The following is a 14,159-nucleotide window of genomic DNA, read 5'->3' on the forward strand; positions in this document are numbered from 1 at the left end:
AGGTTAGGTTTTTCTCCATCTAGGAATAGACTTTTCCCTAAAACTACACTGCTTCATACAGACTGCTCTCTTGGATACTAGCCAGTTATATCCATGACCTTAATTCTAGTGGAAATTACATTTGGATTAGATACATAATGAACTATTAAACATGAACATTTAATTTTCAGTTTGAGGTTAAGGAAGTTTGAATAAGAAGGATAATTTTAGACTTTGCAATGTGATTTACAGCATGATTTACACCGTGAATAATCAAGGATGATTAAATCTCTACATCTGAAAATGTTACAAAAATTAGTCAGTACACAGAACAAATGAATACCTACTGGCATGAAGGTAAAGTTATTAAGGATGTAAAGGTGGACCTTACGTTTTGAAAGAAAAACTTAAAATCAGAGGAGATAAAACGATGGAAAATGAAATACCTACCACAGATAGATATGTATATATTATTATCTAATGTTCAAAAGCAGTCTATATATATTAGTCATTTGTACATGTGTTAACACTTAAATTTTTTTGCCTAATAACTTAGAAAGTAAAATCTTTTGGTTTATTAAAATGCTGTTTGACAGATTTAACAATGTGTAATGAACTAGCCCTCTTTGAATTTTTTGAAGTTCAGTTTTTGGTTTTGCTTCCAATATTTTTTATGAAAACTTTTGAATGTATCACAAAGTTGAACAAATTCTACCACACATGTACACATACACACACACATCTTATATAGTTATTCAAGCGTCTTTTCTTTGATGGCATTTAGAATTACAGTTAATACCTATAAAGACTTTCATCTCTTGGATTTTTCCCATTTTCTTTTAGTACTTTCTTAGTTTCATTTTTTACTTTTAAATCATTGATCCATTTTACATTTATTTTGGTGTTGAGAATCCAATGTTTTCCCCTCAGTTTTCTACTGAGTTTATGGAAATAATACCATTTACATATTTAAGTCTTATTTTTAGCTTACTGAAATAGGAATTTAGAATGATGGTGATATTTAGTACATATCTGGGTCTGTTTTGTACATTCTTACATTTATATAGTTCATACTTAATTATTATATATTAATATAGTTTTTTTTCAGAATTTTCCTGGCAAGCACTCTACCTCTGAGCTATACCCCTATTCTAAAACAAGGTATATAAATTTATTAGTTTTGACAAATGCATTCAGTTCTATACCACCACCCACCACAGTCAAGATTTAGTTCTGTCATCCTAAAAAATTCACTTGTGCTGCCTATTTGTAATCTTTCCCTTCATCCCTAACTTTAAAGGGTGGTAAGTCTCACTGGCTCTGGTCACAAAATATATGTCCCATCTGACCATCTCTCAGCATCTCTAACCACCACCACTATCTTATCTGAATTACTGCAGTAGGGTCATGCTGCTTCCATTCTTGCTTAATCAGTTTTCCATGCTATGGCTAAAGATTATCTATCTAGGTGCCATAAACTACAACATTCATGACTGGTCTGGCCTACCACTCTGGATGGCATTACACTCACAGACTGTTTGCTGTACCTCAAATCCACAAAGCTTGTTCCTACTTCAGGGTCTTCAGAATTGTCATCCTCCATGCCTGGCATGTTCTTGCAATATGGTTTGCATCCTCACACCTGAAGTGTCACTTCTTTAAAGAGACAACTCTTAAAAATATGCTCCCCCTTCCCTTTAGTTTTCTTTATTCCCTTGTATTATTTTTTTAAATTTTTTTATTTGTTCTTTTTACTTATACCCTTATATTATTCTTTATAGCATTTATGAATAATTAACAGAGTACCTGTTAGGGTTGGGGTTGTGGCTCAGTGGTAAAGCGCTTGCCTAGCATGTGTGAGGCACTGGGTTCGACTCTCAGCACTGTGTATAAATAAATAAAAAATAAACATTCACCAACAACTAAAATTTTTTTTTTTGAAAAAGAATACCTATTAGTTTAACCATAGACTGTATTATGTAATTGTAGCTTAATTTATGATCTGTTCTCCCCACTAGAATGTAAGTTCCTTGAGGGAAAGAACCTTGTTTGCTCACTCCCAGCCATATCCTTTGCAAATAAGACCTAGTACTATAATACCTTTCTAGTTAAAATTGTTATAAATAAGTTAACTAAAGAATACATATAGAATACCTTTGTAAAGAAACAAACTGGGAGCAGAGATTAATAGCAGTAGAGAGACTCACTTTCAGTTTCAACACAACAAATTATTTTCTTTGCCACATACATGTATTACAAACACACCCCAAAATTTCAAAGGCAGCATATTAGCAAGTTAATAATTACCTATCAATATGGCTTATTCTAAAACCATTTTTGACTAGACATAGTGGTGCACACTTGTAATTTCAGCTACTTGAGGCACAAGATCGAGGCCAGCCTCACTTGTCTCCCAAAAAAAAAAAAAAAAAAGCAGCACTCGGGATGTAGCTCAGTGGTGGAGCACTACTGGTTTCGATCCCTAGCACAAATGAATGAATGAAAAGAAAAAAATAAACACCCCCCCCCCTTTTTTTTTATGAAGACTACATAGAAACTTTAGCAAATATTTCATGTTATAATTGAAAAAAATAAAATACAAACTAGTATTTAGGGCAGCAGAGTCCAATAGAATTGCCTGTGATGTTGGAAATGTTTAAATCTCTATCACCAAGCACAGTAAATATTAAATCAGGTGATACTACTGAGTGCTTGAAATGTGACTGGTGAGATGGAGGAACTGATTTTTTTGTTTAATTTTACCTAATAGCCATATGAGGCTAATGACTGCTGTACTGAATAGTGCATTTTAGAATAAATAAAACCAGGTAAACACACATGTTAAACAAGAACAGGATGATATGTTGCAAAAATGAAAATAATTCTGTATTACCACCTATTTAACATCAAAACATGTTCATCTACATATATATGAAATCACTTTATCTCTGTGTGAATGTGAACATAAGAAAAGACTGGGTTAATGTATTCCAAAAATAATGGTTACCTAAGGATGTGCAAGGTGGCCACCCCTATCCTAAGGCAAATAAATAGGAATATTGAGTTTTTAATTACATGTTTATACATACAAAAATGTATGTATATATAGTATGTTGTAGGGGGAAAAGACTGAAACTGATTGCAAATATAACATCAAAACAAATCTCTACATCCAAATATAATTTAATGAATCTTTTAAAGTCATGAATTAAACTATGTGTGACAATGAGATAGGGATGATTAGAAAGTGCCGAAAACAATTATTTTCAATTAACCCCCCTTCCCACTACCGACACACAATTGTGTTTTGGCCTCCAGATCGCCAAAGCCTTAAGCAGGGTAAAATGTTGTACAGTAATAATTTTAAAAGAGTACAAGGATGCTGCATTAGACTCTGGAGGGGATTTATTATGTGGGAACTGCATAATGCTGAAACGTGTTTTGTTTGGTCATGCCTTCTGGTCTTTCATTTAAGTGGGGAGTGCATTAATACAAGTGCAATTCAATGAAAAATGTTTGTGGGGAGCTAAGTAATGTGATCTCTAAGTGGCTTCCTAGTGACTTTATTTGTCCTAGGAATTAAATTAAGAGATTACATTTTAAAAATATCAGTTAAGTATATAGCATGTAATACGTTTAACAGTGATAGCAATAGAAAGTAGAGCTAAGGCAAGTTTAATGGCTCATGCCTATAATCCCAGCTACTTGGGAGGCTGAGGCAGGAGGATCAGAAATTTTAGTCCAGCTGGGCAACATAGGGAGACCTTGTATCAATATATAATTAAAAGGACTGGGGGTGTAGCTCAGTGGCATACTGCTTTCCCAGCATGCTCAAGACCCTGCCTTCAGTTGCAAAGTGGGGCTGAGGGATGTAGAGCAAAGAAAGTATGAAGATGACCTATTTTATTTTTATTTTTACTTTTTTACTTGTAGATGTACACTATCTTTATTTTATTTTTATGTGGTGCTGAGGATGAACCCAGTGCCTAAGGCATACTAGGTGAGTGCTCTACCACTGAGCCACAACCCCAGCCCAGATGACCTATTTTTTCATAATATAATCTTTTATTCTATTTGAAAAGTTTCCATAGGCAAATGTTTACCATTTAAGGATATTTTGAAATTATAATTTTTTAATGCTTCCTTTGAAAAAAATTACATGATTTCTTTCTTTTTTTTTTTTTTTTTTTTGGGTGCTGGGGATCGAACCTAGGGCCTTGTGCTTACAAGGCAAGCACTCTACTGACTGAGCTATCTCCCCAGCCCCAAATTATATGATTTCTATTCCCCTTTTTTTTTTTTCCCTTTAAAAGCCATTGGAGTCATTTGTGATGGTACATACCTATAATACCAGCTACTTGGGAGACTGAGTCAGGAGGATTGCAAGTTTGAGGTCAGCCTGGGCAATTTTAGTGGGCTCCTAACTCAAAATAAGATTAAAAGAGGTAGAGCTATGGCTCAGTGGTAGATTGCTTGCCTGGTATGTGTTGAGGCCCTGGGTTCAGTCCCCAGCACTGCAAAATAAATAAATAAGTAAATTCATTAGTGCCCTCTTTTAATGCCCCCAAATTTCTGTGACAATATTAGCAATTAGCATTAAGTGTCCCACAGATTCCAGAACGTACTGTGTATACCAATCAGTTAGATGTATTGTACAACTTGAGAATGAATTTAAGATAGTGCATCTGAACTATAAAGATGCACTATTTCTCCTTAGTGGTACTAAGGAGAATGCTTTACTATTGAATTACATCCTTGTCCCTTTTATATTTTTAAATTTTGAGACAGGTCTTACCGAGTTGCCGAAGCTGGTCTCAAACTTTCACTCTTCCTGTGTGGTGGGGATTACAGGTGTATGCCATTGCACCCAGTTGTTTTATCTACTTTAGTGCATCCCTATCTTTCAGCTCACAGAGTGGTTGACAATTATCAAGTAGAACTGCATTTAAATCTGTTTTAATATGTAATTAAATCAGTTATAATTATAAATAATAATTGTTTTTTCATCACTCCTTTGAATTAGTGTATACAGCCTTATAATAGCTATTTTCTCTCTTTGGTTAAAGTTGCCATTGCCCCAAATGGAGCCTTACAGTTGGCCAGTCCAGGCACAGATGGAGTACAGGGACTTCAGACATTAACCATGACAAATTCAGGCAGTACTCAACAAGGCACAATTCTACAGTATGCACAGACCTCTGATGGACAACAAATACTTGTGCCCAGCAACCAGGTGGTTGTACAAAGTAAGTATGTTCAGCTATCTATAGAAAGTGTCCCAAGGTACTTTAAAAGACACTTATCAATTAACTTACATTTTTTGACTGTACAGCTGCATCAGGAGACATGCAGACATATCAGATCCGCACCACACCTTCGGCTACTTCACTGCCACAAACTGTGGTGATGACATCCCCTGTGACTCTGACATCTCAGACAGCTAAAACAGATGACCCCCAATTGAAAAGAGAAATAAGGTTGATGAAAAACAGGTAGGTGATAAATTATACTATCAAAATGTGTAAAGTTTTGTAAATTTCACAACATAACCAGATGTTAGTTGGAACTGTATAATTAGAAATAAGAAGGGGATTTGTATCAACTTTATTTTACTATTATGTCTAATTTATTCCCAATGGATCAGTGAATCCCACTGATTAATCTTGTTATTCAATATGGCATATGACCTAGAATTCTTCCAGTTTTGTTGTAACCTTTGAAATAGCATTGTTGGGCAAGACTTTTCAAATATTTGACTTTGGCTTAAGGGAATATTGTCCCTGGTTTGATCTAACCAGACCCACTAAAATTTTCTGCATATCAGCAGTAAGGCTGTTTGACTCTCTACTGTGTTCACTGGAGTACCACTTTCAATCTTCTTTAAGAACCTTCCTTTGCATTCTCACAGCTTGGCTAACTGTTTGGCCAAGAGACCTTTGGCCTGTTCCTGCTCATGACCTGGAGGGAGTAGGTAACCATCAGAGGTGTGGGCCTGCTGGAAATAAAAAGTCTGAAAAAGGGGCTGGGGAGATAGCTCAGCCCTGGGTTCGATCCCCAGCACCAAAAAAAAAAAAAAAAAAAAAAGTCTGAAAAAGTAATATCAAGAAATAAAGCAAAAGACACAGGAAAATATCTTTTGAAGCAGGAGTGTGATGGGTGGAAGAGACCTTATGGGTCTGATCCTAACAAAGGAAAAAGCCCGTGAATGCTTTATTTATAGTGAAATATGCCAAAGGAATTTATGGTGAGAGGGGTTCTTCAAGGTAAATAAGAAGCAAAAAGCTGTGGGGAAGTTTGCTTGATTGGGGACTTAGCACTTACACAGTAATTCCTCCAGGCATTTGGCGCCACAAGGCTAGTTAGGGCACTGGTATCTCTCTCCACCTTTGGAGAGTTGTGTTTGAACCTAGGGCTATCTGAGCCAACAAATTCTGGGGTATCAGAGAATTTTCTCTGAGCAGGACTTCTGTCAAAGCAACGGAGCAATCTCAGATCAGTGAAATAACACTGAGAGTTCTCTGAAGGGCCTGCCTCTGCTTTAGAGTTGGTTCAGACACACCCACAGTTCATTCACAGCTTTCCAGAGCCTATCTCATCTTTCAACAGGCCTTCTTCCCTAAGCTTAATCATTTCTAACTTTTGATTTAAAACAAAAGATGTGCATTTTTTTTCTTCTTTCATTGTAGGGTTATAAATCAGCTTAATTTCAGAATTGTGTCTCAGGGAACAGGGGTGAGATCTGAGGAGAGGGAAAGAGATGGGGGAACATTTATCAAATAAGTTTGCTGCCTTTATGTGGGCACTGTTCATGATACATAATTATAACAGCAAAGATTGCCCTAGCAGATAAAATAATAATAATGAAAAAGTTTGAAGTATTGTTAAGAATTACCAAAATGTGACACAGAATCATGAAGTAGGCACAACATATTATTTGTAAGGTGATGCATGCCTGTAATCCCAAGATTCTTGGGAGGCTGAGGCAGGAAGATTGATTACAAATTTGAAGTTGGCCTCACTAACTTAGTGAGACCCTGTCTCAAATTTAAAAAAAAATTTTTTTTTTTTTTAAATAAAACAAGGTATCCTGTAATTTGTTGATTTCAGTTGACTAGGACAAAAGAGGAGAGGGTTAGTGGTATTCAGACATATTCTCAGAAATAAATTGGATCATAAAAATATAGCAGGGTGATTTAACCCCCAGAAACATTTACTATTATTTTAAATTAGTTTAAACATTACTGCACACACTATATATATAAATCAAGCATGAATAACTGCTGGTTGAGAAAATGCATACAATAGGTAACCTTCTGTACTGTGATCAAGAGGGGAAAAAAAGGACTAATTAATTGTATTAGAAATAAAAAAAGGTAAATAGTCACATATAGAATAGATTTTAAAATTACAATGTGCTTCTGTTTTCAGTTCCACATAAATAAGAAAACTAGAACAAAAGACTGATATTTTAAAACAGTAAAGATCACCATAAAACCTTATAAATGGATGCTTTAATTATTTAAAAATAAAATATTTCTTTAACCAAAATCTGACAGCAGGCATCACTGCAGATGAACTTGGTAATAAGGTAGGAGCTATCTATTATCTCGAAGGCTCCAGCAAATATAGCAGCATAAGAAAAGGAGGTAATAATTTAAATATTACAAGAGAATTGCATTTCTTTGTGTACCCAGAAAACCCAAGAAACTTGTTAAAAATTACTAGAATGAGACTTTTCTTTTTCATGATATGACCTTGGCTACATTTTTTCTTTTTTGGTACTGGGAGTTGAACCCAGAGGTGCCCTATCACTGTGCTACATCCCCTCCCCTCTTTATTTATTATTTTGAGATAGGTTAGCTAGGTTGCTGAGGCTGGCCCCAAGTCACTGGGATTACAGGAATGTGCCACTGGGCCCAGGTAGGCTGTATGATATTTTTAAAAGGACGGTCAAATATAAAAACAACCTTTTGAAAAAATTGGGTGAGCTTACAGGAAAGTTAGAGAAATCTGGTAAGGTTAGGAATGAGCAAGAAGCATAAAACCACTGAAGCAGTCCCATTTATCTTAGAGATAAATTCAAATCTCCTCCATCAATATAACTGGTGTACGAAGGAGACTAGGGATAGTGGCTTGGACCTGTGTAGACTAGGGAACTAGATCAGAGATAGTTCACTATGCCCACAAACTGAGAAATATAATTTTAAATGGGTCTGAATCCACAGTACCCTCAAATCCCCTGGAGGAAAGCACTCGACACAGGCTTTAGAAGTGAATTCCCATACATTGAGTTCTAACAAATACAAGTTCAAAAATCACAGAAGACCCATGGAATCAGGCTGCCTTGATATGTGCCAAGTAGGTGAAAATATTTCTATACTTTTGAGCTGAGAAAACTGAGGTCTAGAGAAGTCACATGATTTGCCCAAAGCTAAACTGCTTAGTAAGTGGTAGAAGTACGATTTCAATCAGGGATCCAGGCTTCAGAGTCCAAGTTTTTAAATAATTCTATACTGCTTTTCAGGAGTAAGAGTCAGCAGAAACAGCTAACAACAGAATTGAGTTTTACAAAGTCTTCAAGTTATCTAAGGGAGAAAGGGAAGAAATATTTGTCATACCTTTAAATAAAAAAGGATGTAATTAAAAATCATCAAAGATCAAGAGACTAGGGGCTGGGGTTGTGGCTCAGTGGTAGAGCACTTGCCTCGCATGTGTGAGGCACTGGGTTCAATTCTCAGCATCACATATAAATAAATGAATAAAATAAAGGTCCGTCAACAATTAAAAATATTTAAAAAATAAAGATCTTTAAAAAAAATCAAGAGACTATAAAAATTAAAATTGGAATGAAAAATATAAAGTTGTTATTAGCAAAGATATATTCATCTGCCTAAAATATCCAGGAGAATAAAATATTATTTGAAATATTGAAAAAGAACCAGTTCACTTGAACATGATACTATAAGTCCTTGCTAATTTCAAAGAAACAAAAATTACAAGGATTGAAATAACACTATTCCTATTGCTATACAATTCCTACCAAAAGAAATTCCAAGTGGATCTAATGAAAAATTAGAAATAATGAGTTTATAAAGGTTTTTAGATACAAAATTAGTTTTCAAAAATCAGTTGTATTTCTTTCCATCAGCAATAAAATGTATACAAATATAGGGCTGGGGTTGTAGCTCAGTGGTGGTACGCTTGCCTGCATGTGTGAGGCACTGGGTTCAATTCTCAGCACTGCATATAAATAAATAAAGGTCCATGGACAACCAAAAAAATTTTTTAAAATGTTTCTAATTATTAAAATGGAACAATGGAGCTTGGGTTGTGGCTCAGTGGTAGAGCACTTGCTTGCCTAGCACCTGTTAAAGAAGGCACTAGGTTTAGTCCTCAGAACCACATAAAAATAAGTAAAATATAGATATTATGTCCATCTCCAACAAAAAATATTAAAAAAAAAAATAATTTGGAACAATGGATTTCCTTCCCATCTATTGCTGTAAGAGTGGAAACTGGTATAACCACTGGAAATAGTAAGACTGATTACTGTTGTCCTGGATATACTGTGACTCAACAATTTTATAGTCTGGGTATATTATTAAAAGGATTTTGCAGGAAATGAGAATGAGAATGTTCATAACAGCAAAAATCAAGATACAATCTAAATATCCATTGATAGAATGAGAACATAAATCATGGCCGTGCTTATACAGTATAATAGTGTTCATTTGCAGTAATTTAATAAGTGATCACTTCAGTGAGTGAACTGTAGGAAAATACAGCTGAGTGAAAAAAGAAGTATAATAGTTTATAATTTTGTTTTATTTTATTTATCTATTTTTACAGTGGTGGGGATCAAACCCAGGTCTCACACATGCTGGGCAAACACTCTACCATTGAGCTATACCCTAAGCCCACAATATTTTATAATTTTATAAAACAAATTAAATGATACAAAATTCAAGGTATAGACTTACAAACCAGAGACAAAAATAAAGAAGGGATTGAAGCTAGTAATTGCTTCTGGACAAGAGGCCACGGGTCTGGAATCAGTAGCTCAACCAATAGTTTCTCTTAGAAAATTAGGCTTGGATTTGAATTTACATGTATTCATTTTATTATGCTTCATAACTTCTACACTTTTTTGTATATATACTGTTTCATAATAGTTTTTTTTTGCGGTACTGGGGATCAAACTCAGGGCCTTGTGCTTTCGAGGCAAGCACTCTACCAGCTGAGCTATCTCCCCAGCCCTCATAATAGTTTTTAAAACAACAGTAATGTTAAAGGAAATTTAGTAAAGAGTTGTGTTCTCCAGAGAAACAGAATATGACATATATATTATATTTAGAGGAGAAGTATTGTGAAAATTGACTCACAAGATTATGGAGGCTAAGAAGTCCCACCAATATGCCATCTGCCATCTGGAGAACCGGGAAAACCAGTGATGGATTCAGTCCAAACTCTAGGGAAGGCTACAGGGGTTGGGGGACTGAAGTAAGGCCCAGAGGCCAGAGAACCCAGGGGTACTGATGTCCAAAGGACAGGAGACAATGTCACAGTCCACATAAAGAGAGAATAACCCTGTTTTCTGCTTTTTTTGTTCTATTTAGGCCCTCAATGGATTAGATGATACCCACCCACTATGGTGAGGGGGTGAACGTTCTTTACTCAGTCTACCGATTTAAATGCTAATAATACCTCTACAAGCTGCCTCACATACTCAAAAATGTTTTACCAGCTAGCTGAGTGTCCCTTAACCCAGTCAAGTTGACAAAATCCAACCATCACAGATGTTTTTCTGCTATCAATCAGTTAACTATCTTGAAAATCATGGAGAATAATATTACATTCATATTAATGACAAGACTTGAGCATAGGATCCACATTTTAAAATCACATTGAAAGCTAAATCAATATCTAAACAAATAGGAAATATACTATGTTCTTTGCAGAGACAATATAAACCGTCAATTCACTCAAATTTCACATAAATTTAACGCAGTTCAAATTAAAGTCCTTAAGGAATTGGACAAAATAAGCTGAAAGTTTACATGGAAAAAATAAGCAACTTGAATGAACCTCCAAGATATGGCTGAGTGAAAAAAGACCAAACATGAGAGCACATACTGAATGTCACTGTTACATGAGGTTTTAGAACAGGAAAAACTAAATCTATGTAATAAAAATCAGAACAGTAGTTGCTTGCGAGAGGACTGACCAGGAAGGGAGTTTTCTGGGGCAGTAAAAATCTGTGTCCTCATAGGGCGATGGGTCATACAAATATATGAATTTGCCAAGACTAATTGAATTCTACACTTAAGATGTCTGTATTTCAGTGAATGTAGATGATACCTTAATTTATTAAATGAGGTGGGAAAAAAGATGGGCAGGGAAAATTACTGAAGTATATTTACCATTTAAAATATGAAGTTTTTTCTAACATTTTTCAATGCTTATATTTAGAGAAGCTGCTCGAGAATGTCGTAGAAAGAAGAAAGAATACGTGAAATGCCTGGAAAATCGAGTTGCAGTCTTGGAAAATCAAAATAAAACTCTAATAGAAGAGTTAAAAACTTTGAAGGATCTTTATTCTCATAAAAGTGTTTGATTCTTAAGAAAGTATTTTTGTGGACTTACCTAAAAAATAGGTGGATTTTTTTTTTTTTTTTTTTTTTTTTTTTTTAGTGGAGTTTTATAAATTAAAAGGTCAAAAGTGAAGCTAGTTTTTATTTAGGCTTTTGCAACTCAAAGATAAATGTCTTATGCAAGAGATCTGGTGACAGAGGATAAAGTGGAAAATGACCTCAAGGAAGCTACTGGCACAACTGGAAGCTCTGTAAAAATTAAAACATACTCGAAGCAAGAAATGAACTTTCAGCAATTTGAATTTTCTAAATAATAGTTGTTAATCCAAAAATGGCAGATAAAATGGATTTGGTAAATTGAATTTTAGAAAATAAATCAATTTACCCTGTAGGTTTGCATTTCTTACGGTTTCCTGAAATTTACCTTTTTTCAGTTGTGTATTTCATTTCTACCAGTAAATTCTAAATTACAAATGTAAAAGAAAACCTGATTAATACATTTCTAAATATATAAATTATGTGTTCTGATTATGTATGTGTGTTCTATTGACAATGGGTTTTTAAAAGTTTGTTGGACTTGAAAGGGTTTTTTGAAACTGGGTTAACTATTTTTAAGGTCTTATCCTAAAAAGCATCTAAGGTACATGAATGGAATATGGTAATTTTGTAACATTTTTATCAGAATGGAAACAGAACTGTTTAAAAGTTTGATACTTTCAAATAGTTTGTTTTTTGCTTACTCTGGTAAGGGAGATTTTTTTTTTATAGATATATAATAAATTGGTTTTTTGATTCTATATCCTGTATACAGTTGAATATCCAATAATCTGTCATGCTTTAATAGAATGAAATGTTTACAGACCCTTTAAAATACTATTTTTTAAAAACCTTCTGAAGATGCATACCAAAGTTTTTCCAAGATTTTATAATCAGTTTAATGTAAGGATTATCAGGTTCTAAAATAGTAAAAGTTTTTAAGGCAATTTTATGTTAGAGACTATTTGTAATATGTAGCAAATGGTACCTTTATAAGAAAAGTGACTGCCAATATATTTTTATAGCTAATCTTTATAAATTCTAATGTTGAGTTTTTAATGATTATTTTAAATGTTTATATAGTTTATTTAGTCAAAACTTGCATCTCAAAGTATCATTTTTATATTACGGGAGGTAAAGTTCAAATTGGCTAATATTTAAATTTTAAGTTTTATATGCAGTTTATCTAACGTTCAAAATACTGTCATTACACCAGTGTTTAACCTCTGTATCCTAATTTGTATACACTTTGAAACTGTACTGCAAAACTATTGTGTGCTTCTTATACTGTGCTTCATATTGTCTATGAAATTAAAAGACATTTGATAAAATCAGGGTTGTTGAATGCAAAATATAATGCTTAATATACAAATGATAACCTTGCTGATAAACTATTGTTAATTATACTAACTATACTGCTTTTCTAATTTTAAAGTGAGGATAAGCTTAACAGTTCTAGTATATACAACCTGTTTTAAAGGGGAATATATTTGTTTTGACTCAGTCAGAATCAATTATAATAAACTAAGCTAAAATTTCTGCTCTACATGTGTTAAGACATTGTTGAGGAGTCTATGATTTAGAAACCTTTACCTGACTGATAAATTTGTGATTGGTCCTCCTAATGAAATTTTTCATTTAAAGGATCTTTAAATGGGGCTCCACTGACTTGCCAACAGTTTAGGAAAAGGGGGGGGAAAAGATCATTCCAGAGATTACTTACATCATGTATTACCTTGTGTAAAGCCAGAATCTCAAAGCAGTGGCCCATTAGGCCTGAAGATTATGAACAGGTAGAGTCATCTGTAAAAAGTATTTTAATAGATAGTATACTAGGTAGATGTTATGTCTGATTACAAGTCTAGTTCTTGATGCCTTTACAGCTGAATACCTGCAAATATTTGTGAATTCTTTGCTGCCTACAGACTTGTGATGTAGGGCCTTGCTCGTTAGACCCAGTCACTCAGTCCAACAATATGTAATAGGCCTGGCCATGCCTATTACATACTGATGGTACTATAAATGTATACCAGATTATTTTCCTGTTTGTCTAAAGCAATGTGGAGCTTATCAAGATTTTAATAAAAATTGAGATTATGATCCAAACATGAAATTAGATTTGAGAATACAATAGATCAAACTCAAGTGTTTTACAAGTAATTATCAACTTATATGTTTATTGATGGAAGTAATTACTGCCCATAAACACACCTAAGGCACATGATATAAGATATACTTTTAGTTGAACGGAGCCTAAAGAATGTCAGTGCTAGAGCACTTGCCTAGCATGTGTGAGGCACTGGGTTTGATTCTCAGCACTGCACAAAAATAAATGAACAAATAAAGGTCCATCAACAACCTTAAAAAAAAATATATATATATATATAATTTTTTTAAAAAGAATGCACATTTGTTAGAGCTTTGGGAATCTTACTATATTTACTTACTCTTTTTCTTTGCTTTGGTACCAGGGATTGAACCCAGAGGCACTTTACACTAAGCTATAGCCCTAGCCCTTTTTATTTTTGAGACAGGGTCATCTTAAGTTGCTTA

The 14,159-nt window shown here is 34.2% G+C and overlaps 1 protein-coding gene across 4 annotated transcripts in view; it reads left to right on the plus strand.

The window, feature by feature from the left end:
* The window catches only part of Atf1 (activating transcription factor 1), a 40,501-nt gene extending 26,628 nt beyond the window's left edge, over window positions 1-13,873 (plus strand). For 2 of the 4 annotated variants that reach the window (XM_047550508.1, XM_047550509.1), the window contains exons 5-7: window positions 5,046-5,225; window positions 5,312-5,471; window positions 11,449-13,867. In XM_047550508.1, coding sequence (XP_047406464.1) covers window positions 5,046-5,225; window positions 5,312-5,471; window positions 11,449-11,593 — 485 coding nt within the window. In that variant the 3' untranslated portion in view covers window positions 11,594-13,867. Of the gene's footprint in view, window positions 1-5,045; window positions 5,226-5,311; window positions 5,472-11,448 lie in introns of all 4 variants that reach the window. The other 2 variants (XM_047550510.1, XM_047550511.1) reach the window with 2 other exon arrangements.
* Window positions 13,874-14,159: the final 286 nt, after the last annotated feature.

Source organism: Sciurus carolinensis, chromosome 4 (assembly GCF_902686445.1).
Source record: "Sciurus carolinensis chromosome 4, mSciCar1.2, whole genome shotgun sequence".
Classification (NCBI taxonomy): domain Eukaryota; kingdom Metazoa; phylum Chordata; class Mammalia; order Rodentia; family Sciuridae; genus Sciurus; species Sciurus carolinensis.